Consider the following 24,365-nt stretch of genomic DNA (forward strand, 5'->3'; position numbering starts at 1 on the left):
GCAGAAGATTGGTCGACAGTATAGTTAGCCCTGACTTTGAAAAACAACAGTTCAGAGTTAATGGTGCCCATGCAAAACAAGAATTAATTTGATAGACATTAAGACATTTTTTAAAATCATTTTATTCTATGAATCATGATTATATTGCAAATGGGTGCGATATAGAAGTCAGTGTATGTTCTGAATCTATTTATGATAACCTGTAAGTAAGTGTGATATGAAGAACCGTTTGTGATATACAGTGTAGGCAATTTCTGCTGTTCTTTATCAAATTAGGTCAAACTCCCAGTATAACTGCATCAAATGTTTCTTTTATCACACCCAGTTGTTTGAAGAAAGCTTTCAGTTTTTGTTACAGCCTGTCTTACTAATGCTTCTGTCTGTGTCTGGCACACCCACTGACATCAGATTTCCCTTTTCTCCACCAAAATAGACATCTGTGCGTGCAGGCTACTTCCTCTTGCACTCATTTTCTAAAACAGACAGTCAGTTAAACTAGACCTCTTTGAAACTATGCTAAATAGCCTACTTGTGTCTTTAAAGTTTTAACTTAAGTGTGCCGCTCTATTAGTATTTGGTGTGCAAATGTGCTTGTATATGAGACAAATATAACTCCAGTTCTGTGTATCAGTGTGTTTTTAAACTTCAAATCTGATTTCACACCGATTAAAATGACAATTATCAAGCCAAGAGGACTAAATCTTAGGCAAATGTCCATTCTAGGAAAGTTATCTGTGATGAACAGCATTGGGGTCATCAAGGGGATCCATTTCGAAGTTTGTTGGACGTAGTTTCATGGTGCTGGTCTTCAGCGAGTACCACCATCCTCTCCAAGGGTACCAAACCACACCATCATCTGTCTTTGCACTGTAGTGGCCATTCTGGTAGTAATTACCATTGAGATGAGCAGAGTGGCACCTGGAGAGAGAGAGAGAGAAAGAAGAGAAGGGAGTTTTCTAGACTGTAAAGAATGACAACCATAACATTTCAGAGACTAGCCTGAACTTTAATTTACTTTAGTCTGTAAAATGACCCTGCCTTTATTTTGGGTCAGGCATAAGTAAGAAATGGGCCTTTATTTATATTTAGCCAAGATAGGAAAGAGTATAAAATCAGAAAGACTATTTAACTGTGTACAAAATTAGGTCATCAATAAAATGTTTAATTACAATCACTAATTAAATCCTGCTTTGTAAGACAACCCATCTCTGCCAGTCTTCTGCACTGTGGTGGAGAGATGGAGAGCCCCCTTTTAATTTCATCACTAACAAGTGCTGTGCTGGCCTTTGGAGCTTTTTAATGATTCGGAGTGTCTTAAGTTTGGCCTATATTTTATAGTATTTCAAATGCTGTATGAGCAATGGCAAAAAAACACTTTTGTTTTCATATTTCTAACATTTATTTCTATCTCTAAAGCCAGCACAAGCATCCAAGTCCTCCCCGTCCCTCCTGTCACTCACTGAGGTTTAACTTTTTTTTTGTCTTTTTTCCATAATCATCATGCAGGAGACTCTGAGGCAGTGATTGCATTGTGGATTCACAGGCACAGGTATGCATGTTAGCATCATTTTGACTTTCTTGGAGAGATGTCTGCTTTGTCTCCTTAGATTTTTGATCTGCATGCACAGGCGCTTCTAATTGAGACCTACCATTGTTTGTCAAAATGTACAGCAACACCAGGCTGACAATTGGACTGGGCCTTATGACCTTTTATTTGAAGTTTAGCATTTTGCTGTATATGTTTGCATCGACAGTAAGTCACTTTTTTAATCACAAAACCCATACTTATTGAACCACCAGCCTCCTCTGTCCTCCTGGGCACAGTTTCCTTTGTAGTTATCGTTGTCCTGGTCAAAGGTGCTGAATTTAATTCCCTGGTGACTGGCCCACTCTGACACACCAACCTGAAAGCTTCCAGACAGAGCATCCCCCGCTGTACCTACATAAGTCCCAAAGTAAAGGCGGTAATGATCCTGTAGAGGGAGACGAGCATAGTTGGTCAACTTGTATCAACTTAAAGTTGAAATGATAGGTTTGAAGCTTTTTAGGATTCCTTACAAAGGTTAATGGACGAGAAAATCATTACCAAGTTTATGTCTGCATACTGAATTGTTCACTGCACCTCAACATGCTCTGCAGTTTTTGTTTGTGTTTAGCGGCTCTTGTTCAGATGTTCCAAGTCTATCATATATGAGACCCAAGGTCACTTTCCTCAGTAATTCTACATTTTAGTTGTCAGGCAGTGTCAACACCTTTTCATTGGCCACTTTGAAGTCCTTGTACTCCGCATAGCGCTGGTTACCGTCAAAGTCTTCCATGTTAATCTTCAGAGTATAATTCCCTGTAACAGATAAACAATCAGGTGGTGGAAGTTCAGGGGGAGTTAAGTATATAACCAAACATGTAAGCAAATAGTTAATACAACAGACACCGACTCACATTCATCATTTAGATGAACGTCAGGCCAATGTTTTACTCTTCACCTCATCTCAAAGAAAGTCTATTTGTCACTCTTTCAGACCCCATTCTGCTCCTCTGCTTGTTAAAACCAGCACAACATAAAATTCAAATTTGATTAAAAAAAAGTGGCCCTGGCTGTGATCCTTGTGTATTTCCTGTGTTTCCCTGTTACTCTTGTGTCTCCTCCCCCTTCACCCTTTATCCTTGTGTTTTCCTATACATTTTTCAATATGTTTAGATTACTCTCCACCTGCAAACAATGAAACAACAAGTCAACCTAAGAAACTACTTCTGTGTCAAAATTCTTCAGACTCCTTCTCTCAGCTGCAACCAGCCAATCAGCCTTCTGCCAGCCCTCTGCCTTAAAATAAATCTCCTTCAGAACTTCCAATTGCATCTGTATCTGCTTCTGGGTTCCTTTCTAACAACAAGCTTTAACATTGTATTGTACTTCTGTTGGTTAAATTCAACTTCTTTTAATACAACTATGTTGTTGTCATTTAGAAGCCTCACTTACCTTGTGTTGTGATGAAATGCAAGTTGTCGTTTCCGAGCCAAAACTCTCCCAGTTCTGCATCCATGTCTCCAAAACCTTCCTTATACTCTGCCCATGACCTGACAGATAGATAGAGAGAGATATAGATAGATAGATAGATACATACATACATACATACATACATACATACATACATACATACATGCATACATACATACATACATAGATAGATACATACATACATACATACATACATACATACATAGATAGATACATACATACATACATACATACATAGATAGATACATACATACATACATACATACATACATACATACATGCATGCATGCATACATACATACATAGATAGATACATACATACATACATACATGCATACATGCATACATGCATACATACATACATACATAGATAGATAGATACATACATACATACATACATACATACATACATAGATACATACATACATACATACATACATACATACATACATGCATACATACATACATACATACATACATACATAGATAGATAGATAGATACATACATAAATACATACATACATACATAGATAGATACATACATACATACATACATGCATACATGCATACATGCATACATACATACATACATAGATAGATAGATAGATACATACATACATACATACATACATACATAGATACATACATACATACATACATACATACATACATGCATACATACATACATACATACATACATAGATAGATAGATAGATACATACATAAATACATACATACATACATACATAGAAAGAAGTGATATCTTTTGATATATTTTCATCCTTTTCCCCACAGTTATCAGAAGTCACATACAGTCACACACCTGTTAAAGCGCTCTGCTCCATTGATTCGTCTCTGAATAACGATCCATCCACCTCCATCACTCATATCACAGTGCACTCTGACGGGAGACGGGCTCCCATGAGGTTTGATTCTGTAAATGCCGCTGGACTTGGAGCCAGAACTGAAGAGCTGGGAACAGTCTGACACAAACACAAATGCACACTCATATTTGGTAAACAGTCTTTTCTGGATGCTGATGGCACACTGACATGTCATGTTAGCCCAAACCATGATACCATCTTTACCCAATAGATGGTTTTGGTGCGTAAATAATAAAATACAGTGATAGATTAATTTCACTTCTGGTTGAAAACAACAGATAATTAGTTGATTTAAGAAAAGCTCATGGTTAAGGTCATGTAAAGCTTTGTATCACCTAGTGGTTTGTACCTGTCATGTTTTCCTGTCCTCCTGCTACTGTCATTCCCCACCTCTCCACCAGATGCCCTCAGACCTGTATTTCTTTACTCATTTACATACCTGCTCTTTTCTATTATTAGTCCTCATCAGTCCTGAAGTTACCTGAGCTTCACTGCCCAGCTGCTCACTTTCTACACATCTCTCATGAGATTTATTCCAAATGTGGAACATGCTCTGTCCTCCATTGCCGGGTTGTCTTCCTCGCCATTTTGCTTTTGGAGGTTTTTGGAACCTGGAACTTTCTGTTTGCTTATCTGTCTGTAGCCTCTTACCAGCTGCCTGTATGCCTACCAGGGGTGTGTCCAAATGGGTGGCCAAGGGTGGCATGCCCCCCCCCCCCCCTTAAATCCTAGTGTGCTAATACTAGTTTTCAAAAATGACCAACCCTGCATTTAAGGTGTGGTTTTGGTCCTCAAAGAATTAAGCTATGAAGGTTTATATGTTACCCTTCTCTTTTGTTACTTAAAAGTCGGTATGAGTAGTGAAGATAGAAAGAGTATATAAGGGTATATAAATTAAATTGATTGCCCCTTCTTGCTAGTGCACACAAACTTCATGCCTTCCCTGACGTCAGTAGCGTACCCATTGGGCCACCGCAGCCGATAAAGTCTGGACACAGGCCCATGAGGCCTATCTGCCAATACCTGCCTTTGAGCTGTCTAATAAATCTGCACCAGTCTGCCTCTTGTCATCTGTTATGGTTGTTTTGCCCACCCCAAAACCCCAACCCACAAACCCTGACCAGCTCCCTCAGTAGACTTCATTGCTTTTCAAAACACATTAGACTATAAAAGTGTTTAAAATGAATAAACCCATTTAAATTAAGATAGCCGTCTAGCACGTATCATTGGAAACATTATCTGGTTCCTACAATGTAAAACCTAAAACAGGATATTTTATGATGTAGTTTTGTTCTGCAGTCCTGAGGCAGTGGTCCTGACCTGTGTGCTGCGTGTCCTGGCTCTGGTCAGACATGGCTCTGTCTTTGGTGTCAGGTTGGTTCAGCAGTTGTAATCTCTGTAGGAGGAGCTCTTGTGTCTGAAGCTGGCCTCTCAGATTCTTTTCCTGTTCTCGCAGTCGAGCCACCTCCCCACTGCAAATGTCTGATGCCTACACAGACATTTGGATCACTACGTATTTGAGGTTTTTTTACATTCATTCCATAAATCTGAGATAACATGAGCACAGAGTTTAAAAACTGCATTAATGATAGTATAGTCTGTTGAAAAACTGAAAGAACTGATATCCTGTCTCACAAAATATAACCTTTAACCTTTCCGCAGCAGGCCTAACTGTCAGCCTTACAACATTACGTTAGCCTTAACAAACCCATAGTCTAAACCCAAGACCTGATCCTGGAACTATACAACCAGCAGCTTGTTAGCCTATCATGCAGACTTTGATAGGGGGGAACTGCTTACCCGACTCTGTCCGAAGTTGACAAAATCAGCTCTCCAACATCTCTTTCACTAAAGTGTAAATTATACAGTCCCAGTTTTATGGGAATTATGCAACTCGTTAATTCTGGCTTGAAGCTGCGACTTCTTGTTTTATAACAACACATTCAAATAACATAAAACATGTCATTGAATACAGCAAAGTAGCCACTACATGTCATGTCATCAGTTTGTGAGCTTTAGGGGTGCTGGACAAAGCCAGGCCAGTTGTTTCAGTCTTTATGTTGCTAAGATACGTTAACTGTCAGGGGGTTGTAGGTTCATTTTCAGTGTAAATATATGAGTTCCAATAATCTTGTTGCAAGAAAGTATAAAGGTGTGTTAGAGCCACATTAAGGGGAAAAAAATCGGAGATTTCGAGATTAAAGTCATAAATTTACAAAAATAAACTCATCTTTGCATCTCGTAAAGATATACTTCAGTAAAGGTTTCAATAATAAGGAAATACCTTTTGGCACATCAGCATCACACTGACACTGTCACACAAGTATCAGGACCCCGAAAGGATACTGCGAGAAACAGGGGCTTTTCTGGAGAAAGAACCACACTGACTTCTCTCTTCTCACATCCTCTTAGAATTAGAATTTTAACCATAGCCTAATTTAAATCAAGTATGAATTAAATACCGTAAATTAACAACATTATTTTAGGAAATATACGGCTTTAATCTTAACATTTTAGAACATTTCCTTTCTATAACTCACCCTAATACTCCATCGTAAGAGAGCAAAAACCATATGTAAGCCCACAAATATTCCTTTGAATTAACAACAACCAGCCAACATGTCCTCTTTTGTTTTCATAATTTGCAAATGATTTTTCACAGTTTAAAAAAACAAGAACACCCTGAAAAAAAGAAGAAATAATACCGGCAATTGTCAATAAAAAAAACAAATCTGTTAGACCACAGTGAATATTTAAATAGAAACTGCAGTTTTGGACTTCAGATAGTGTGAAAAGTAACAAATTCAGTGTATCACAGTAACTGGAAGCAGTCCAATGAAACTGAGAGAGGTTTGGACTCATAATTCTTAGAACAAGAACCACCTCGTTCACACAGTGCTCAAAGAATAAAGACCTTCTCTAAATATAAAAAGACCTTTATAAAGCAGTCAAAAATGAGTGTGACAAGTTTAAAAAGTGTAAAAAGCATCCATAGTTTTTCTGTCCGCAGAGTACTTACACAGAGAGCTTGAATGCAAGCTGTGATGATGATCAGTCCTTTGAGCTGCAGCTGCTGGCCTACCATCGTGCTCGTCTTTAAAAACTAAACTAAAGTAAAAGATCAGACCTTAAGAAAGGAGATGTCTATTTCTCAGAGTTTAGTTGAATCTTGTTTATTTTCCCAGCAAGCATTTTCCTCACACCTGGATCCAGACAAAGCTGTGCCACAAAAACAAAATGAAAAACTGATGGAATACCTGATTCTCCACAGTCATAAATATTCAAAATATGCAGGGAGTGTCAAGAACATGTGCACATTTGCCAAAAGCAGACACACTTTCCAAAAACTGTTTCATCCTAGAAAATAGAGAATGAAAAAAATATAGAAAACAGAAGTTTGCATGAAAAAAGATATAAGATAATCCTCATGTTATTTTTAAATGATTATAAATGAAGCCTGAAGGCCATAGTCAAGTGTTGTTCCACTTCCACAAATCTTCCTTTTCCTTTTCTTCATTACTATCCAATTAACAGCTCTTCACGTTTATCCATTCACTTACCCGGCTAGTGAGTCAAATATGGACAATGCAGTCTGAGAGCAAAAGGAGGCAGTTACAGTATAGTTGGAAATTAGCTTTTAGCATAAATATATGATATGTTAATGCAACACCTGATTTCATGACATGAGTTCTACACATTCTGCTTCCTCATTCTCTGCAGATTAAATTAACAAGATTAGTAATTAGTGTTGATCAGAAATTAGTCATCGTCTTTAGAGGCGCTGGAAGATTTTGGTAGTCTCAACTTTAGACAAAGCCAAGCTAGCTGTTTTTATGAGAAAAAATGGTCTTAAGTTCTGTAAGAACCTATAAAACTATGTGCTCTTTAATGTAAAAAAGTGAATGTTTTGTGTTAAAGGTTGCATATTCCAATTGTTTACAGTGAGAAGGCAGACTCAGAGGGCAGAACAAACACCTAGCTGTGGGAGTGTCATGCAGCTGGGGAGGGGTAACTGCCCCTTTGTGATGTCATGAAGGGAAAATCTCCTTAGGGCCTGTTTCATCACACATTTTCTGAAAAGCGGAGCAGGCAAAAGATGGAGATGATGGACTTTTCTCATCATTGGGGGGTTTGTAGACAGACTATAGTGGCACATGACATGCGCTGGTATTGCTATGTCAAGTTTGTATGTCTGTCCATCGTCTTGTGTCAATAATGTTTTGCTCTGGGGAGATTCAAGCAGAACTGATGTCCCATGTGTATTTTCTACTAGTTTTGGGTTTGCATGAATCGCTGTGAAAATAGTCTCTGCTTACATAATGAGAATAAATATATTTTACACTATGTCTAACCACAGTTGTCCTTGTGGTTAGAAAACAACCCTCAAGTTTAATGTTAAATCTATGGATGTGTTATTTATTTTATAGCAATGTAAAATCAAAAGTAAGCTTTATTAGCCAAAAAGACCAACTCTTCTATCTGCCTTCAACAGCCAGCAGGTGGTGGTATGACTGTCGCTTCATAAACAACCAACTGACCTGATGACACGGCCGTTAGAAAAGCTGAGGCATGGTTCTAAGTCCAAATGAAATATATAATAATCATAAGCTAATATGATTTTGTTAGTTAAGCTAAACCATGTTAAAGTCCCTGCTCAGACTGTGTTGTGTTTTCAGTCTGTGGTTTCTTCCAGCCATCATCTCAACGGGCCAAAGATATGTTCGGTCCGTGCACAATGCTCCCTCTTGCGTGATGGTTGAGCATTCCTCTCCCGAGGTCATTGCACCGATCAATGATCCTATACAAATGTGCACACACACACACACACACACACACACACACACACACACGAACACAAACAAGTTGACAGTTATCCACAGTTTCGAGGACCTGCTCAAGGGTACTGAGATAAAATAGTCTTTGTAAATCACTGGTAGAGTTATATATTTAAAATCCTGGAAAATCAGGAAAGGTCCTCATGGTTCCAGCAGAACATTCAATACTCTCTTTTGGTAAGGCAGCTAGGCAACCCACTGTTTCTGGCAGATATTTCAAAATAGTGAACAAAAATAGCAACAGCAAAGAAAAAGAAAAAGAAAAAAGAACAACCTTAGATCTGCACTCTGCCTGGATTATGTTATTTCCAAATGTTATTTTCTCAGAAAAGCACAGAGCCAGACATTTTTCACAGTGTTGTCATGGAAAAATCTGACAATACTGGAAAATCTTGGCATTGCGATATCTTTTCTATGTGCGATATATATTGAGATATGAAAAAATTGAGAAAAAAAAAACAGATATCTGCAATCTGCTTTCTTATGTACACATGAGGCTGGCATGGTATCAGAAAAATGTGCGATGTGTGACTGCTGTGTGCAGTTATTCCATAACAAAATGAAGTGTGGTAAATATACACATTTTAAAGAGTGCATATTATGTTAAACTCAGTTTTTATTTCTATCTTCTGTTCTTCATGCTTCACTGAATGGCTGAGAACATACTTATTTGTCAGGTTAGTCTCTAAACAGAACGATCCAGACCTGCTCTGTTTGTTAAGTGTGGTGAGGTAACCTTTGTTTTGATTTATTGCTAAATATGGAAATGTACTTTACTGATTGAATGTGATGCATTAACATCTTCAAATACTCTAATAAATATCATTATAAAACACATTATCATCAGTATTCCCTGCACTTTATTGAATCTCACCTTCTGGTTTAAGTCAGACTTCCTCGGAATACCATGAGTGTCTCTTCTTCTTGTTACAGCTCCGTCAGCCTTTTCTTCTAAAGAAGAAAGGGAAGAGATGAAAAAAGAAACAGGTGAAGAAAAATGTAGAGAAGAATGCTGCTGAAACATTCTTGATACTACAATATTCATTAGTACCTAATACTTAAAGGTCACAGCTTATCCTCCTTTATATCAAGTTTAAATACGACTCAGAAGTCCACAAAACATGTCCATGAAGTTTCTTGTTCTAAATCCACTCTGATCCTGTATTTGATCATGTCTATAAACCTCTCTATCTCAGCCGTGCTCAGAACAGACTGTTTCTGTGTCTGTAGCTTTAAATGCAAATGAGCTGTCTGACCACGCCCCTCTCTGGTACAGCTTGGGTGGCTCAGGCTTTCTTGCACCATGCCTCATTGTTTACAGTGAGAAGGCAGAATCTGAGGGCAATCGGAGGGGTTACTGCCCTTTGTGATGTCATGAAGGGGAAATCTCTAAACCGCCCGTTTGAGCACACATTTTCTGAAAAGTGGAGCAGGCAAAAGACAGAGAGAGGATGGACTTTTCTCAATATTGGGGGGTTTGTGGACAGATTTGGGGACACATATTTGTTGGAAGAAAGTAAAGTGCATTTTGCATAATATGTGAAATTACTAATGCATGACTTCTAACATTGGTACAGGGAGGAGTTTAAATTTGGTTATAAAATTCCAGTGTTGAAAAATGAAGCCAATGTAGAAGTACAAAAACCTGCAGTTCCTTGAGTGTCTACTTCAGTCACAAACACAGCACATAAAAAAAATACCAGTATTTACAGCAGAAATAAACATGTTTACTGCCTGGTTGAAAAAAACGAATTTGGTCTGAATGGCGCCTGTCTTCATTGAGACAGCATTTTTCCAATATGGTGACAGCCATCAACGGGTTAACAGGTGACGTCACTCAGGCTTCGTCCATTATTTTTTACAGTCTATGGTTAATGGAACAGAATTAAAGGAATATTGAGGCCCTTGTTTGACCCACAGATGCAAAGGTCAACAGCAGAAAGACGGACTATTCAGATATAGATCTTTTTCATGTCTTAAATCGCAACTTTAGGTGTCAGATTAAGGGAATAACAGCACACTGCAGAAACAGCTTTTTTATTATATTTAAGACCCACATGTCTTCAAAGGAGCTTTAAAGGTAGAGTCACTTTTCCCTCAAGAAAATTGACTTAAAAAGTAATTCTGCTCAATCATAATTTATGGGCCTTCGTACATGTTTTGGTTTGTTTTGTTAACTTGGGGTGTTTCTTGGCTGGTAGCTTGTGTGTTTTCCCCAGCTTATGACAGCGTGCAGGTGAGTTATAGGATTGGACACAATTCAGCGATAGGACATGATTTACACTGCAAAATATACCAGACGCAGAAATAGTGCTAAAAAACAGAAGCTATAATAGTAGTTAGTGGATAAAGCTTGTTCAAACCAGAGTAAACCGTGTTATTGTTTTTATGCGGGGCATGGGGAGTTGGTCTTCTTTCTGTTGGACAGGCAGGTAACAATCACAGAGAGTTAGCTTGTGCTAGTGCACAGTAACATTTCTACTGACTCCACCTTTAATATTACTATTTTATTATAAAATATATACCTTTGGTGTTGATGGACTGTGTCCGCAGTGAGACCTCAGGATCATCTTGTTGAACATCATCAGACTTCTTATAGTAATATGGCTGATCAGGGGGTCCAAACCGCTACATGCAAACACACACATTAGAAAAGGGACTTCTTTAAACTGAGCAATCAACCTTCCTTTTGTATTAATTCTGACACACACAAATCTCCATGCACACTTGCATTAACGAGCATACTGTACCTTGTCGGGCCACATGAAGCTAATGAAAAGAATGATGGGAAGACCAACAGAGAAGACATAGAGGCCCCAGAGCCAGGGACGCTGGTGGGTCGCCATTAGGAGGCTCTCTATGAAACCCGGCTAGATACACACACACACACACACACACACACACACACACACACACACACACACACACACACACACACACACACGTCGAAACATCTGTGGTTTCTTTTTGTTTTTTCATTTTGTGGCTGCACACCTGCCTTTAACTAAACAGTATAGCTTCCCAGTTCTCCATCCACTCAGTGCCAGATTGTTGTGTAAACTATTACCATTTGACTATTTTATCAGAGTAATTACAGACTTAGTTAACTAAAATTGCAATAAAGGCAGGTCTTACCTGTGCTGCTGCAGACACCGGTGTCACATTTGCTACCAGCATAATGCACAGCAACACAAATCTCCAGTAGATCTCCATGTCTGAAACACACACCTACTGACACACATGTTCATAAGAGTTTGTGATTCCAGATCATGCATAAAGATGTACTGGTTAACGCAACCAAAGACAGCAAAGTGAATGCTGATCCACACACTATATACATACACATTCAGGTACGAACACACTGAGTGGAACTACAATGATCACATTTTCATTTCTTATCTACATTTCTAGATTTATCGTAAGACTTTGAGGTTCAAACAGACAGAAATATAGAAGAGAAAGAGGAGGAAAGCTTAACTAGATGCATGCACAGAACAAGGCAAAGCACAGTGGGACAAAAAAACCACAGACGATTAAAGAAAAGAAAGAGAAAGAAGTGTGAGGAAACAGAGGAGAACAGAGGAAGCTATAGAGGACAAAACTATATGTGAATACCTTTCTATAAAATGCAGTGATTCTCCAGAGCTCCTCAGGTTCCACTTCCTGATATCTTGAAGTCGTGTGGTTTTGGACTTTGGTCCAAAGGCACTTGTTGACATGGCAGCAGGCATGCAGTTTACACATTAAAGGGTTAAGTCCTGCTTATTAACACACATACTGCATGCTGGTAAGGCCTTTCATGGTCAGATAGCAGCTGTGTCACAGAGTGTCATTTATCATGGTGGAAATAAATGCTCAGCATTAGCACAGTATTTAACAGTGTTTATTTAACAGTGTTTTTAATAGTAAACCTTCATAAGACTGTGAGTGCTGTTGAAGTCAAAAGCATACAAAAAAAGAAACAATTCATGAAACATTTTTTTAATCAACATTACTGTAAATACACACTAAAAAACAGGACATTTCCAGTTACATGAAAATCAATTTGCAGTAGTTATGGCTTTAATAACACATACAATCATTAGAGGTCAGGAATCTGGAAACAATGACAATAGGTCCACTGGAGTAGTGTTGTGGTACTAGACTGGTCTAAAGACCACTTTTTGAAGGTCTTGCCTTGGAAATCCAAAACATTTTACTCAATCTTGTCTCAGCCTTAGACTGTACGGACTCCGGATTGTAAAACAAGACTAGTGTGAATCTCCGCTGATTTTCTTTCCGCAACCTTCCCAATGTTACGGTCTAAGTAAGTGACTCGCCTGCTGCACACAAGATGATGATTTTTCAGTGATAATTATGATCTTGGTCTTGGTCTTGTCTCTGTCTCGCCCTGCCTTGGTCTTGGCCTTGACTCGGTCTCAATCTCTAAATGTCTTGGTCTTGGTTTTGGTTAGTGTTGTCTTGACTGCAACACTACACTGGATTAGCATGCAGTCACAGTGGATTACATGTGAGAGGCATGAGAGAACCAATAACCTCTTTACATCCTCAGCCTCCTAAAAGAATAGTTTGACTTTAAGAGTTTGCAGAGTCTGAAGTTCCAAAACTGAACAATTTCTCATAGCTAGAAACTTCAACGTGTGACATTTTAGAGTGTCATTCATGAAAGAAGACGTGTATGAGCGCACGTTTATTTAGACGCTGCAGATACCATAGAAAGAAGTCCATTGGAAATGTGTTGTGAAATTAGAGAGGCTCGATGCATTTAAGTGCAGTCAGTACAAACAGAAGGTTGGTAATCACTGGTATTTTAAGGAGTTTTACGCCCCCTTGTGGAAAAATACATCATTGATTACATGGCACAAGTCCAGTGCAAGGGTTAAGATTTTCTGTAAGAATCAGAGTTTAACCGCCACTTGCCCTTAATGGTGCTTAATTATGGTGTGTTCTAATTGATAACTCCTTTGTGTGAACGCGAGTGGAGAGGGGTTGGAGGTGTATCGCTGGAGGAGAGCCGAGGCTTCAGAATAGCGGAGGTGTCGCCGAACAGCAGTTTGTTTTGGTTTCATGCTGGTGCTCAAGGGCGACATCTACTGGATCAACAGGTTGCACATTCTTCCTTTACAGAATTAAAAAGAATGAATTATTCAAACTGAAAGCAACACAGTAGCTTTGTTGTGACCATAACAACGCTCTATGCTTCTCCAGATATTTCCATATTCAGAATATGTCCTTCAGAGCCGGATGTTGATTTCACTGCGAACACCGTCACCACCAGAAACACTCTCGTTGCCATCGGCGTCTGACAGGAAGCCACTTCCTGTCACTGCTGTGGTGGTGCTGTGTTCCAGGGTTGTGAGTCGCTGTTTCAGACGAAGCTGGGAAGAATTAAACTCACTCTGCAGACGGGCCAAACATGTCTAAAAAACAAAAGGTTCACATTGGTTTTTAATATTAATAATGTAATTATTTTATGACAAATAGCAGTAGTACCAACAGCATCAGTAGTAGCAGACTTATATGGTAGATATGACCTGTAACCGGTCCAGACTGGTTTCCAGCCTCTCCACCTTCTCTTCCAGCTCCTCCCCTGCAGACACGTTTATTTCCTCCAGAAGCCCCTCCTTCTGCAGGATGTCGCGCCCCCTTTGTTCCAGCTGGGCCCTGGCGTGGGGGAACTCCTGAAGTGCTTCCATCAGGTCTTGTTTGGAAAGGCAGAAGAGGTCTGAATATCCCAGGCTGCGGATATTGGCCGTACGTCGGTTCCCCATCTTGCTGCCACTGATGTTCAGGATGCTGATTTCTCCAAAGCAGCTGCCTGAAGTCAGAACTGCAAACTGGGTGACTCCATCCTCCCCCACCACTGCCAGCTGGCCATCTTTGATTATGTACATCTCCTTCCCCACATCTCCCTTTAAAGAAAAAGAGGGAAAAAGTATATATAAACCAGATTTCATAAGTCCAACCCTTCAGACAGCAACAACTATGGCCTGTTATCCTCAGGACCAAGGGTTCCCAAGCTTAACCATGCCAAGGACCCGATATAACATTAGTGTTGGGGGCGTGGGGGCGCAGTGGATGGTGCACGCACCCAATGTGTGGAGGCTGTGGTCCGGGCAGGCGGACAGCCCAGTTTCGAGTCCGGCCTGTGGCTCCTTTCCTGCATGTCGTTCCCTACTCTCTCTTCCTGATATCCGGCTCTATCCACTGTCCTATCTCTCCATTGTAGGCACAAAATGCCCAAAAATAAATCTTTAAAAAAACACACAAAAAAAAACATACGTGCTGGCCCCTCTCGAAAAATGTCTTAAATTCCTTTTACATTACGATAGCAAATGTTTTGTGCGTCCCTGTTACTATCCCTCTCTGCTCCTCTGGTCTCCCTCCTCCCTCTGCCTGTTTCGCACCTGAGAGCAATCAGGGAGGAGGAGGAGAATTTAAAGGAGCCAGTTGAGAGAGACTGTTCCAGTCACACACAACTCTGAGCAGACTGGTGAGCTTTTTGCTCTCCCATGTTTATTTCCCTTTTTTCCCCCATTAAGATATTGGATTCACCACACATAAGAACTTTGAATTACTTCTTCTTCTTTGTCTTACAATTACATATAATAAAAGAAGGAGCGATTCCGTCTTCTTGTGTGCAGTGGATCCTTTCATTTTCTTTCAAGCTGAGGTTTCCTCCCAAACAGGGCATCTACTTCTAAAAGTATTTGTCACAAACAATGTCACTTGTTCATTTTAATTTAATTTTATCTTCCCCCGATCTTCCTTCAAAGTTTTCACGACCCCCTTAGCGCACCCTGGTGGACCCCTGGAGGGATGGGACGACCACTTTGTAAGCACTGCTCTAGACTTACCTGTAGTACTGCTGTTGATAAAAGACTAATATTAATGTAGTTTAGAAGCATTTGTAAATACACAGTTAAAAATTACAGAAGAGGCAAGTTGGGGGAAAAACATGACAGCCACAACATTTCTTGAAATGAATCTCCATCTCCTTAAACTCTAAACAAATCTGCATAACTGCAAACTCATCAGTGCAAATCAGCCTAAGCCATACTGCCAAGTGCAGGCAGGGACAAATCTATGTCTCTACCTGACTAACTATCAAAACCGAGGTTCAAAGCAGGAACAAGTATTTGGTGTATGTGCTGACCCTCCAGAATTAGAGGTGGATAATATGCGCTTACAGTACCATTAAAAGTAACACTGACCTTTCGACAGATGTAGTCTCCAGGACTGAAGACTTGTGGTCGAAGTTTTAACACCAGTTCTACAAGGAGGCCTGCCTCACAGTCCTGGAAAATACGTACCTATGTCCACAACACACACACACACACACACACACACACACACACACACACACACACACACACACACACACACACACACACACACACACACACACACACACACACACACTAGCAAGATTAGCAGCTTACTTTGTTCATCACAGAACCAAAAGGCAGAACAGTTTGACCATTTGACAATACCCTATAAAATATATTAATGCAGTTCAGAGGCTCAAAGATATCGATGGAATGATGTCTTCACCTTCTTCAGTGTGTCCAGGTGAACATTTATAGCAATCTCGGCTCTCAGTTTATTTGGCAGACTCCTCAGCACTTCCTGTTCATCTATTGTCTTCTGATTGGTCCAGAGGTAGTCGAACCAGCGGATGACGCGCTGCTCCAGACCCTTGCTCACATGTCTGAAGTGCATGTAGTGTTTCAGGGTGTCTACACGGCTCTGAAAGGTTACTCTAGTGGCGTTCATATTGGAAATCATGGATCCAACATTTCCAACAATGGAGGCAAAAATCAGAACACCCACCTATGTCAGAAATAACAACGTCAGCCTGATGATAGAGTAGAACAAATGGTATCAACACACTGCTGAGGAACTTACCAGGAAGTCAAATATCAGGAACAAATATTCCTCATCTCTAACAGGGGGGGGTGTCTCTCCAATGGTGGTCAGCGTGAGGGTGGACCAATACAGACAGTATATGTAACTTCTGGTCAGGGAGCCAAACTCAGGATCTGATGCATTGGGATAAACCCAAGAGTCTGAGCCCAGTCCCAGCGCCTTGGAGAAGCTGTAATATACGCAGGCATTCCAGTGGATGATGACGAGGATGTACAGAACCAGTTTACAGATGCGGAAAGCGTTGGGGTAGCCCGTCCGCGTCTCAGTACGTTCAAACAACTCAAACAGGCGGGGCAGGCGCAGGAGCCGGTTGAATCGAAGCAGAGGAGTGTAGCTGATTCCCACAGTCAGGTACAGGAGGTCAGTTGGAAGGATGGAGCAAATGTCAAACTTACACTGAAAGGTTCGAACATAGGTTTCTCTCAGGCGCCGCACATCTTTCACCATCAACCCTTGATCCAAGAAACCTTAGAAGAAGTAAAAAGCAGAGTTGATGTCTCTAACAGTAGTTGATAAGTACTAGTTAAATAGTTAAGAAAGGTGTGTTACATTGTGATCTTGATTCCCCCAGTAAACCATGTTTCAAATTTGGTACTGACCACACTATGTCAGTAGATGTAGATAACCAAAGCGGCAACCTAAAAAATTAAGCCAATAGGAACCAACTAAAGGTAAAAATACTAGCATTGCCCTTTCCCTCCATGCTATCCTCAAAACAGCAGCAGTAGACCTTTTGACCCCAAAGACCCGGCTGCAGTCCATTACCCCACAATATCAGCATTACACAAACTCTCAGCTTTCACACAACAACATGTTCATGTTAATGCTTAGAAGGTCAAAATTTAACCAATATTTTCTTTCATATGGAGAATTCATATGGAGACTATCACAGGGGAAGCCCCCACCCCCACCCCCCGACCTTAACTGAATTATTCCAATGCTGATTTGTTATGTACAAATGCAGGTTTTCAATTGCTACGAATGGCATGACAAACAAAAGCAAATGGGAAACATCAGTGAAATATTTTTTTTTAAATCCAATCTTATATAAGTTAATTGTTTTCACCTGTGTGAAGACGGACGGCTATATCGAGAATATAGACTCCATCACAGAGGTAATCCAGAACCAACCACACCAACACGTTCTCCATCTGGAGTTCATCAAAACAGGCTCTGCAGAACATGAAAGAAAAACTTGACATGTGAAGTGACGTTTTATGTTTAATTTCGCACAGCATTGTGGGTGTTCAAATACAACTCAATTCCTGAAAGGATGCATCCAAACCATACTGCACAAAATCCGGAAGTTAGTATCCATGCTGAAATGTTCAGTCTACTAAGAAATGCCGACTGAAAGATCACGAGGGTCCAGTCTCCTGAAGCCCCCTACTGAAAAGTCTGCACTCCATACTGAACTCTGGCTTTCCTGAAAGGGACTTTTACCTGAGTAAGATTTTGTTTTTGCCTTTTGAACTTTTGTTAGATGAAATCCTTTTTGATCTGCAATTGGGTCCAAATCCTAGTATTTTCCTCATTTGTGACAAATAACTTATTCTTCATTCATCCTTCTCCGTCTCCAGCTGCTTTTTTGTTCCTGTAGCCTGTTCTTTGTTTCATGTTGCATCTCAGCTGTGTGGAGCCGTAGTGGTTGTTGTTTTGACATTTCTATTTAGTACCAAAATGATCATCTAAAGAAAATGGATCCATGGTGATAAAAGAAGTAGAAGCAATAGAACTACCACATTTTTTTATATTAGAACAATAATAGATCCTAACCTGACAACTAGAAGGGTCCAGTTATAGAAGACTGCAGAACCGATCACCATCAACCAGTGGTAGTATGCATCATCAGAAGGGGACAAGACCACGACATTAAACTTCTTCCTCCTGAAAGAGTGAGGCAAGCACACATATTTATGAGCAAGTGTCAGTCAGACTATTCATGTGTTCATGTTTAGCCTGTTTTTTCTGATGTCTCACTTGTATCTGGAGCGCCTGATTTCATGATCTACATCAGAGCCAGTGTGGCTGAACCTGCTGGGCGGGGCTTGTTGGTCCGCGTTGGCGGGGCCTCTGAAACGCTCCAAGAAGGAATCCGGCCGCTCGTTCTCCTCTGCCAAACTCTTCTGTGCCCATTCTCTGAGAGTCATCACCATGTTGACGATCCTGAGGACCGGTAGACAGACAAATGGCAATGAGACCTAAAGTCAGACTTATATAATAATTAACAAAGTTCTAAATTCAAATGGAGGTTAAGTTATATTATCAGCTGTCATACCTGGAGAGAGCACCACGTCCATTCTGGGAGTTAATATCCCTTCTGTCATTGGCCGCCATCCTCTGGAGCTCTGATGAAGTGTCATCACACATGGACTGTGCTCTACTCTCACACACACACACACACACACACACACACACACACACACACACACAATCATAAATACACGAGGGGAAATAATAAGCACAGCTGTAAATACAGCACAGACAGAGTATACCTTTGTAATGTGAACTCTATTTAAAGTCATGTTTCTGTACACATGATGAATCCAAAACTAAATATGTACTCTTCTGTTTTGCCCTCTAATAATAACTTCTTCGTATCTTTAATAGCTAAATACCACTTGAATGTTAATTAGAAAACAAGCAGAAACATCTGGCGTTGAGAAATTAAACTGATGTGGAAGTGGAAAATGCTGCAGTTCGTCGAGTGTCCACTAGAGGCTGACTGCTGAAGCACAGGAAGTCATATACACACCCCATTCAAAAAAGCCCGTTTTTACAGCAGAAATGAACACATTTACAGCCTGGCACAAAAACAAAATAGGTCCGATTAGCCCATGTCTCGATCGGCACTCACTGCACGGCGGGGGGGATTTTTGATAACTCTTCTGTTTTGATTTTATGAAAGACTAGAGCTGTGGCTCAGTTGGTAGAGTCGCCACCTCTCAACCAGAAGGTCAAGGGTTCAATCCCCAGCTGGGCAACATGTCCAATGTGTCCTTGGGTAAGACACTTAACCCAGAATTGCTCCCGCTGCTTCAGTGGTGGTGTATGAATGGCATTAGTTACTTCTGATGGATGATACTACATAATGACTATTAACATCAGGGTGTGAATGTGTAGGTGTGACCTGCAGTGTAAAAGTGCTTTGAGTAGTCAGAAGACTAGAAAAGCGCTATATAAGCTCAAGTCCATTCACCATTCACAATAAAGCATGTAGCTGACCTAATTGACAGGTGGATGCAATATAATGTTTTTACAGCAGACTTAAAACCTGCCTCAGCTCCAGCTCGCAGCCTGTCATTAGGATGACTGAAAGTTACGTTGAGACAGGCTTGGCATCCAGTAACAGATGGGTGACGCCACTCAGGCTCCGTCCATAAATACTTGCAGTCAATAGAAACCAGTTTGCTTTGTTTCTTTGTCATTGAGTACCAGGTGAAATATGAAGTGATTTATCTGAGCTTTCTTTGCTGAAAATGCTTCCTACTACGACTGCTGCTATTTGTTAAGAGATGTGAGATTTCACTCTTAGAAATGAAGGTGCTGATTTTAAATCAATAGATTTGGTTGTCAGAAGCTGAAATTCCTCATGTTTCTGCTGGGGGAACTGTAGTTTAGTCATTTAGTAATTTTACTGATTTGTGTAGCTTTATATAAAAAATGGATTTGATGTTGTCAACAGCAAATACATTTATTTAATTCAAGGATTCACAAAACATTAAAGCTCATTTGGGGAGTTTTTAGCTGGTTATGAAACAGGCTGAAATGAATGCTGATGCCTCCGAATGAGCCACAAGAGAAAACAAGAACATCAGCGGCAACGTTTACGTTTTCCACAATGTGATTTTAATTTCTGAAAACGCTGCCTGGTTGGGGTCAGAAAAGGAGATTAACAGCAACGGGAATATGCTTCCAAACAGGATTCTCGACGGGTGAACACTACTTACAGGTTGAGAATAAAATCTGCAAAAAAGATCAGAGGTGTCACTTTGTCCACAGGGGGGCGCCATAATCGACACAAGCAGAACGTTTCTCACAGGAGCTTTAATCTTAACATGTAAACAATAACTCTACTCCAATCTCAAAAACCTTACTCTTTACTTTCTGGCAGCCTTACCGTCAAATATCTGACAGATAGACAATCACTGTTACCGCTAAAGCGCTCTCTGATTGGATAAGAGGGTCACAGCGCCTTGAGACAGGTTAACATGCAGGTAATGTTGTATGGTTTATGACTAATTGAAAGTGCTATCTTTACTGTTATCTTAAATAAGAACAATTAGGCAAATATCATGCAAATGTTCATATAGAAGATATGCATGAGGGAGCAACGATATAGCTTAGAGGTTATGTCCCGCGCCTCATGTTCAGATGCTATAGTCCTCGTCGCAGCGGCTGTGGGCCATTGCTGCATGTCATCCCACACTCTCTCCTCCTTACATCTCCTGTCTTTCTTCAACTGTCCTGTCCATTAAAGGCAAAAGGCCCCACAAATAACTTTAAATGAAAAGATGCATGAGATATGTGTGTGTGTGAGTGTGTGTATACCTGCTTGGTGTGCTGTCAGCTCGGTCGCTCTCCTCCTCTGTCCATGTTTTCACAGAGAGTCTGTGGGAATCCTGCACTGGACCTGTCATACTAAACACACACACACACACACACACACACACACACACACACACACTAGCAAGATTATCAGCTTACTTTGTTCATCACAGAACCAAAAGGCAGAACAGCTGGAAGATCACAAACAGTTATATAACAACTAAAACTCACATTAAAGACACATGCAGACATGGGCTCAGACTGCCATTCTCACATATAAATGAAAAAAAAAAGGAGTGATGGACACACAGTCAGATGTTGGAGGGTCGAGAATGAGGTCGTCCTTTTTCAGGCATCTCCACGGAAACCAGATGACATGGCAACAAGCTGTACAGTAGTTATGACAACAGCTCATGATAGGCAGAGAAAGAGATTTAAAGCCAACAGACCTGATAAATGTCCTCAAATCTTATTTCAATCAATCCAGATCAGTGTGCGTCTTCAGTCGAGCAGCACACCATCTCCGTCAGGTGATCTGGATCCACAACACATTAATCACAGAGGACAAAGACTCGTATGAGGGGACGGACGGACGGTTGGATGGAGTGTTCAAATGTAAAAGATGAAAGGGCTCATCACACAGTACTCAACAAAAGCATCATTTCAATTGCAAATCATTTGTGCATGTGCACCTTTTCACCACCACGCTCATCTGAATTCAAGAGCCCTATTTGAAGTGGCCTCCGAGCTACGAGTGTGTCTTTGTGAGCTTATTTTCTCCTGATTACTGGAGCGAGAAGTGTTTTGATACACACACCTGCATGTGTGAACCAAGACGTCACAGGACACACACTAACACACACAATGATATAATGATGATGCAGATGGTGGTGGTGATCGTCTGTCCATTATCGCTTTGGTTTTATGGCCAACAACTGGACTGATTTTGTAAAAGCTCTGACAAACCTTCTTCACAAAACGTGTTCATTTAGTGACTGCTGGTGAGCACAGCTGAGCTTGTTAGCTGCTTAAAGGGTAAAAGGTTTTCAAGCATGTGTGGTTGAGAGATATAGCTGAATTATTTGACTTACATTTATCAGGAGGCCAGGGACAAGCCTTTAAATAAATGCTTTAAGTTTCTCTGGTGGATGTATGGGCATCATTAGCTAATGTGACAAATATATTGACTTCACAAGTTGGTCAACTGGTTGACGTTGCGTTCACGGTTTTGCCCTCTAATAACTACTAAATTATGACAACAACTTCTGGGCATTTTAATTCGCAGTGGTGAGAGTTGAGCTGAGCCAGCCTGTGAGCTGTGACTCGACGCAGACGGAGCAAACTGTGAGCCTAAATCCTCAGGAAGATGTTCTGGGGTGGATTGTTAAACAGAATCCATTTTGCTCAGGTGAGACCAACAGGTGAATTTGTGCAACGTCACCTTTACAAATCTGAGGTTATTTGGGGTCCTTTTTTTTTTCGCTTAGTCATATTTTTGTATTCCTTTTCGATTTTTCTATTTAAAGTTGATTTCATGTTTTCATATTTAATCTTCTCTCTGATTGCTAACGCTTTGTTTTAGAGATTTTTTTTAAATCTTCTATTTAAATGTTTCTTTTTCTCTTCGTCTTGATAATTGTGATGTGTGTGAACCACTTTGAATTGCCTTGTCGCTGAAATGTGCGACGCAAATAAACTTGACTTGACTCATACAAAGTTCTTGGGAAATGCATTGACCATGAATAGTTCATGACAGTTGTAGTTGTCTTGACCATTTCCCTTCTGTCGGTATAGTCTGATGTAACTTGTGTGAACATATCTGCTACTTTGCCTGTCACAGGAAAAATTAAAATATATAAATGAAAGTTTAAGGAATCTTGTTTCCTATCCATATTTAGTGAATAGTGTTTCTCCTGTCATGTAATGATGATGATGATGAATATTTAAAACATGGCTGAAGACAGATAAAAACTGATGAGAAAAAGAAGAGAAGTTCTCCTTTACATGCATCATGTGTCTTTTTTGATATGCTTCTATGTTGTTGTTTTATGTTGTTTGTTTCTGTTGGTTGAATGTTAGGATTGTCATGTTTTACATTTTGTGTGTTTGTTGTCTGTGGACTCCAGGAAGAGTAGCTGCTGTTTGTCCCTGTAATCAAAAATGTTTTCTTCTACTGTAGTGTATATATTTGTTTCTTACATAAAATATTTACAATAATATATAATATTTATAAACAATATATTCTGCACTCTGGCTAGATACTTTTTTACTGTGCAATACATATATGTATAACCTGCTGTAAATATTACACACATTGCACATCTCACCTGAATTCAAGTTGTTTGTAGCTGTGGATGCCTCTATGTGTGCACCTTCAGGTGACGTTTTACTGATTTAGTTGTACAATTGTATAATGACAAGATTGGCATTCTGTCCTACCCTGTTATTGGATAGGACAACTGAAGAGAGAAAGGAGGAGAGTGTGCAGGATGACATGCATCAAAGTGTCATAACTGTTAAGCCATCCTGCACCCCACCATTTCATTTTTCAAGCACAGAAAAAGAGCGAAAACCAGCAATAAAAATCTTGTCAAATAGATGGAAAAATTTTATTGAACATTACTGATGTGATTGTACATATCATTGAGTTTGCTGTCAACTAAAACAATGCCTTTTCCTCACAGTGGACTTCAAATGTTCTTTACAGGGAAACATCGGGGGGTGAAAACATAAAATGTGCAGCATTAAGACTTTAAAAATAATTCAGCTGAATCTTTTATATGAATTAACTATGGATGTTTCTATCAGGTTAGTCATCTTCTGTGTTGTGCAGGGTTTTTCAAGTTCGGTGTGTTCAGCTTTCAATGAAACCATATCGAAAAGATACCACTGCAGAAACTTTGAAAGTGTAATAAACATCATTGTTCTTTAAATGGAAGCTTTGAATTAAGATTACTTTAGAGTGCGTTAAGGATCTCTTTTGATTCAAATGCTGTACAAATGAAGTTGACTTGACATTAGTGGTCTGAAATATTTCCAGGTGTTAAAATAAATGAGACATGGAGAGATTTTTAAGCGGTTTATTTAAGTATCTAATACCAGAGAGTTGAGTTATGATAGTTGACTTAAGTCCAGGGACATGCTTCAGGTTTT

General features: G+C 39.9%; 3 protein-coding genes across 10 annotated transcripts; all 3 read right to left on the bottom strand.

The window, feature by feature from the left end:
• Positions 1–108: 108 nt before the first annotated feature.
• On the bottom strand, positions 109–7,085 carry fgl1 (fibrinogen-like 1). The gene is made up of 7 exons (XM_061048779.1): positions 6,920–7,085; positions 5,221–5,389; positions 3,840–3,999; positions 2,978–3,075; positions 2,253–2,341; positions 1,786–1,973; positions 109–918 (listed from the first exon to the last, which is right to left on the bottom strand). The coding sequence occupies exons 1-7, from the start codon at positions 6,983–6,985 to the stop codon at positions 729–731; spliced, it is 960 nt and encodes a 319-aa protein (XP_060904762.1). The 5' UTR covers positions 6,986–7,085; the 3' UTR covers positions 109–728.
• Positions 7,086–8,429: 1,344 nt separating this feature from the next.
• Positions 8,430–12,469, bottom strand: LOC132982341 (calnexin-like). 8 transcript variants are annotated; one of them, XM_061048780.1, is made up of 7 exons: positions 12,351–12,468; positions 11,871–11,963; positions 11,486–11,605; positions 11,261–11,363; positions 11,099–11,152; positions 9,610–9,686; positions 8,430–8,698 (listed from the first exon to the last, which is right to left on the bottom strand). In XM_061048780.1, the coding sequence occupies exons 2-7, from the start codon at positions 11,946–11,948 to the stop codon at positions 8,690–8,692; spliced, it is 441 nt and encodes a 146-aa protein (XP_060904763.1). In that variant the 5' UTR covers positions 11,949–11,963; positions 12,351–12,468; the 3' UTR covers positions 8,430–8,689. The 8 variants fall into 8 exon arrangements, with proteins under 8 accessions (XP_060904763.1, XP_060904766.1, XP_060904767.1 ...); XM_061048783.1 differs by having other exon boundaries at positions 11,871–11,966; positions 12,351–12,443; XM_061048784.1 differs by lacking the exon at positions 12,351–12,468 and adding an exon at positions 12,078–12,335.
• Positions 12,470–12,671: 202 nt separating this feature from the next.
• On the bottom strand, positions 12,672–21,795 carry cnga2a (cyclic nucleotide gated channel subunit alpha 2a). Its single transcript, XM_061048778.1, has 11 exons — positions 21,662–21,795; positions 21,216–21,305; positions 18,943–19,044; positions 18,645–18,830; positions 18,441–18,551; positions 17,731–17,837; positions 16,644–17,131; positions 16,290–16,568; positions 15,950–16,048; positions 14,270–14,647; positions 12,672–14,155 (listed from the first exon to the last, which is right to left on the bottom strand). Exons 2-11 carry the CDS (start codon positions 21,302–21,304, stop codon positions 13,970–13,972), a joined length of 2,025 nt encoding a protein of 674 aa, XP_060904761.1. The 5' UTR covers position 21,305; positions 21,662–21,795; the 3' UTR covers positions 12,672–13,969.
• Between the last annotated feature and the right edge of the window lie 2,570 nt (positions 21,796–24,365).

Source organism: Labrus mixtus, chromosome 10, assembly GCF_963584025.1.
Source record: "Labrus mixtus chromosome 10, fLabMix1.1, whole genome shotgun sequence".
In the NCBI taxonomy this organism is placed as follows: Eukaryota; Metazoa; Chordata; class Actinopteri; order Labriformes; family Labridae; genus Labrus; species Labrus mixtus.